General features: G+C 29.9%; 1 protein-coding gene across 1 annotated transcript; it reads right to left on the bottom strand.

Annotated features, from left to right (window-relative positions):
- Positions 1-3,103: 3,103 nt before the first annotated feature.
- On the bottom strand, positions 3,104-4,048 carry LOC108764539 (uncharacterized). Its single transcript, XM_018512825.1, has one exon. The coding sequence runs from the start codon at positions 4,046-4,048 to the stop codon at positions 3,104-3,106; it is 945 nt and encodes a 314-aa protein (XP_018368327.1).
- Positions 4,049-4,919: the final 871 nt, after the last annotated feature.

The raw sequence follows: 4,919 nt of genomic DNA, 5'->3' as shown, positions 1-4,919 counted from the left end.
TATTTGTATAAAATCTTTGTCAGCAACATATATTTTTCATTTTATCGTTTTTCACCCATTTTTGATTATTATATTAAATTATAATTAAAATTACGTTAAGAAAAGCTAACTTTACTATTATTATATTTTAATATGAAATATGTATGGCATGTGGCGTGTTGGAAAGTACATTTCTTTTAATATTGAGTATTATTACATACTTAAATACATTTAACTCTTTAAAAAATTGTAAAAGAGATTTTTGAAGCCATACTTGCTTTTACTAAAAATTTGTACTTATTTTTTCTTTCTGTTTTCTGTTATTAAGCTATAAAAAATAAACAAGGTCTTATTAACTCTAATAATATAAAAGAATAATAAATCCTAACGAAATAGCATGATTGTAGCATTAAAACAAATAAAATCCATAAATTTTGTGTTTTTTAGAACATGGAAAATAGCACATATTCAGCTAACATTAATTATGGACAATTTCAAAGTTCAATACAAGAGACGAGTAATTGTAAAAATAATAATAAAAGCAAAATATTATACCAAAGAAATACGTCTATTTCTGAAGATAAATTTTTATTAGACACAATACCCAACGTTGAGGAATTATTGCAACAATCAAAAATTGGTAGAATAATTCTATGTTGTAAGAATAATGAACTAAGTGGATCAATGAGAAATAAGTTGTGCAATATAATTGTCACTTATATGGAAGATCATAACATTGTGTATGTATCTCCAATGTTATTGTAAATATTATTTTCTTGCAGAATTTATCGTTATTTTAATAACTTCACAACTTAATAATATATCGTACTAATTTTTACAGTATGACAAATGGAATAGCCAAAGGCATTTCAGAACGAATCGTTAAAATATTTCCTTCTGAAGCTGAAGGTACCTACTTTATAGAAGGACAAAAAAAGATCCACACTCCGAATAAGAAATCAATAGCTGCGAGAGGCAAACTGTTATCGTGTTGGCGCAATAGAAAATATGCTTTATTAAAATTAAAAGGAAAATCATTGCAAGAATCTGAAAGTAATATTGTTGATAATTCTTCTGATGAGGACGGTAGGTAATTTAATAGACAAATGTGCTTGCAAAGAAATATTATATAATTGTTATACTTTTAGTGAACAATGAAAACGTTAAAAGAGCTCTAAACTGGTTAAAAACCAACCAAGCGCCTTGGGAGATAGTTTTGAAAAAATGGTCTTTAACTTCTAAATATCGATTACAAGTATTAATGAAATCATCTGATAAAATATTGAGTAACATATTTGAAGAATGGCCGCTTTTGAAACATCCATACGGATATAAACTTATTAAATACGATTTTGATCAAATGCGTTTAACAAATTTTTATTTAACTTCAAAGAAATGGAATAAGTTTTTTAATACAATCAAAGAAAATGTACAATTTACGAATAAAAATAATGATTTTCCAGATTTAATAGAAACATTAAATTTAGATATATCTAAAGGTACAATATTTAATATATTATATACTTATATTACTATTACATTACACTATATACAATATAAATGTGTTTGATTAAAATTTAATGATTTTTTTGTTTCCTATAGATTCCAAATTAGCGATTACAATACAACTTCTTTCATACATGATACCTCCGAAACAGAACATCAAAGACACTGTAACAAAAAAGGGCTGTAAAGCATCCATTGCTTTGTCAAGAGATAGTATGATAAAATATATAAATGTTAGTATATTAATATCCTAAGTTTTTAATTAAATACTTACATGTAATGTTTTAATTAACTCAAAATTTGATTATAGACTTGGGCTGATATTACAAAGATTCGACAAGAAGCTAGGGATAAAACAAAAAAAATGCAAATATCTGTACAACCTTATGTGATAGTTGTGGGATCAATTACAAATGTGTCCGACTCATACGTCATCATTGATGAAGTTTTGTATTCAACAGAATCTACATTAGAAGCTTTAGATATTTGTTTCAAAGTTTTCCACGTATTGAAAATAGACTATCCAGATGCTAGTAAGCATTTATGGATGCTTATACAAAAAGGATTGTACCAGTTTTGTATTGAGTGGGACATATCATTTTCAAATACAGAACATGTATTGAAAAAACTTATGCTTAACAAATGCAAACCTAAAACGGCCAGTATGTAATGGATAATTGAAGTGACCATTTTTTCCTTTACGAAATTCTTGATAAAATTGGAATAAATAATTTTATTTGTATTAGGTGTACAAAAAAGTTCTGAGCTTTAGATTTCACACAACCGAAATAACAATATAAATTTTAAATAAATAAGTAAATTCTTATGACTCTCGAGTTTTCAATAGTCTATGTCAATAAGGCAAATGAGAGTCAGGCGCGGTAATCGGTGCGCAATAAAAACAGTAAAGAATTAATAATAGTAAATTCTTACATAAATGTATTTAAATAATTCAATGTTCACAAATTTCGAACGTTTCGGCCGCACTTTGGGCCATCTTCAGCGTAATACATATAAGTTTCGCACATTATACAAACGTAAAGATCTCCTTGCAATCTTCAGCGTAATACATCTAAGTTTCGCACGTTATACAAACGTAAAGATCTCCTTGCAATCTTAGCCACAGATCGAGTAGTCGCTCTGATGTAAGTTTCATCCAATCAATTTGTTACCAAGACAAAGATGTAATGTAAAATTACATATCCTAAGATAGAATGAGTCTTATTCAATAAGCTGAAATTTTTGTATTGAAAGGTGTAATCAACAAAAAATACACTTAAATAACTCACCTGCAGGTAAGAACGCAAAAAGGGCTTTAAATATCACTGGTTTAAAATTATTAACAAAGAAAAATTCGGATTAAATTACGAAAATGTTATCGCTATGAAAGTCAGAATCGTTAAGAAACAACATATAAGATGTACATGTCATCGTAATTTGTCAACAGATAAGGAGAAAACTAAAGACTAATATACATGTAATGATCATATATTGAAAATAAACCTAAAGAACGTTGAATGAAATAACAAATAAACCTCAAAGATTATTAATAATCTTCATAAATGCATTATTTAGGTACTCGATGTCAGATTGGCAATTCAAGCTATTTTTCTGTAGTTTAATGTAAATCATCTGATATCAAGCGCTTGCTCAAAAATCTCTCTGTATCCAATACTCTAACATTCGACCAATCAAATTCATGATTGTGTTCCAACCTATGTTCTGTAATAACCGATTGTGTGGTCGTGTTCCTATTAATATGATGTTCTAAAATCCTAGTTTGTAATTTTCTACTTGTCTGACCGACAGAGGTTGCATCACAATCCTTACAAGTAATTTGATATACAACATCTCTTTTTGAGTTAGTCGGAATTACATCTTTGTGAACTTTAATATATTTATTCAATTTATTGAGACTGTAAAAAGATAATCTGATGTTCACATCATTAAAAATATTCATGAATTTGTCAGAAATTTGCGGAATGTACGGCAAAGTAATCCATGGTTTCATTTCGTCCCTTGTGTCATTAGAATTCACATTGTTCTGTTTCATCGTTTGATTATAAAAGAGTGATTTCAGACGTAAGTTAATTGTCTTAAATATAAAATCCAATGGATAATCATTATTCAGTAAAATGTCAATCACAGAAATTATATTTCTCTGATGGAATCTCGGATGCGATAAGAAAAAGACTCGGTCAATCATTCCAAAAATCACACCTCTTTTTTGTGACAAAGGATGTGAAGATAAAAAATTCAAGTATCTTCCCGAAAAAGTCGGTTTATGATACCAATCAAATTCGAGGAATTCATTATTAATGTTGATGTTAACATCCAAAAAATTTAAAAATTTATCACCAATTTCAATAGTAAATTGCAATCTACTATGGAATGAATTAAAAACATCTAAGATCTCATCTATCGCATCCGATGGTACAGCCGTAGCAATATCATCAACGTATCTGACATAAAATGGTAAAACAAATTTTAGAGTCTCTAATGCTCTACTCTCCAAATCTTGCAATACTAAATCCGCCAACACCGGAGATAAAGGAGATCCCATAGGCAGACCATATGTTTGTTTATAAAAAACCCCATCAAAAACAAAGTAAGTTGAATAAAAAATTAATTGAAGAGACGTAAAGAATTCATTTTTGGGGATGTTACAACCCATTGAAATGTTACACCATCTCTTATTAATGCTCTCCAATGCCAAACCAAGGGGAACATTCGAAAACAAAGAAATGACGTCCAGTGAAATAAGACTGTAATTACTATCAATATGTATATCGGACAATCTATTAACTAATTCAAAGCTGTCTTTAACATAACTCGCTGCTGTTGTAGTATTATTATGAATTATATTATGTAAAAATGCAGCGATAGAATATAATGGGCTGCCAACACATGAAATTATGATCCTCAAAGGGTTGCCCGGTTTATGCACCTTCACTAAGCCATAACCTCTTGCTACATTTCAATATAAATTTTATATATCTTCCCGCCCTGTTGCGGTTTTGAAGCGTTAACATTTGGCCTTCTAAAATGCCATACGGTTTGATGCACATAACCTCAAAAATCAGTAGCGTTCACGATGGCAATAACAAAAGAGCATATTCGATTTTCCATCCACTTCGCGTTTCATCTGAAGAAAAATGCTGCTGAAGCCACTGCAATGATTTGTGCTGCATATGGAGAGAACGCTGTAAGTCATACTACATGTAAAAGATGGTATCAAAAGTTTCACCAAGAAGATTTCAGTCTTAAAGATGAATCGCGTGCTGGACGCCCTGAAAAGATTGAAACGGACGAATTGCAAGCACTGCTGGATATAAACTCTGCGCAAACTGAAAAGGAGCTTGCAGAACAGCTTGGCGTTACGCAGCAAGCCATTTCCGTACGATTACATACGATGGGAAAGGTTCAGAAGGAAG

This window comes from Trachymyrmex cornetzi, unplaced genomic scaffold, assembly GCF_001594075.2.
Source record: "Trachymyrmex cornetzi isolate Tcor2-1 unplaced genomic scaffold, Tcor1.1 scaffold436, whole genome shotgun sequence".
NCBI lineage: Eukaryota > Metazoa > Arthropoda > Insecta > Hymenoptera > Formicidae > Trachymyrmex > Trachymyrmex cornetzi.
The sequence above is the reverse complement of the archived record's forward strand: the minus strand, read 5'-3'. Positions and strand labels throughout refer to the sequence as shown.

What these genes read in the sequence shown, in the direction of transcription:
- LOC108764539 (XM_018512825.1), bottom strand. Translation starts at nt 4,048, where the DNA reads ATGGGATCTCCTTTATCTCCGGTGTTGGCGGATTTAGTATTGCAAGAT.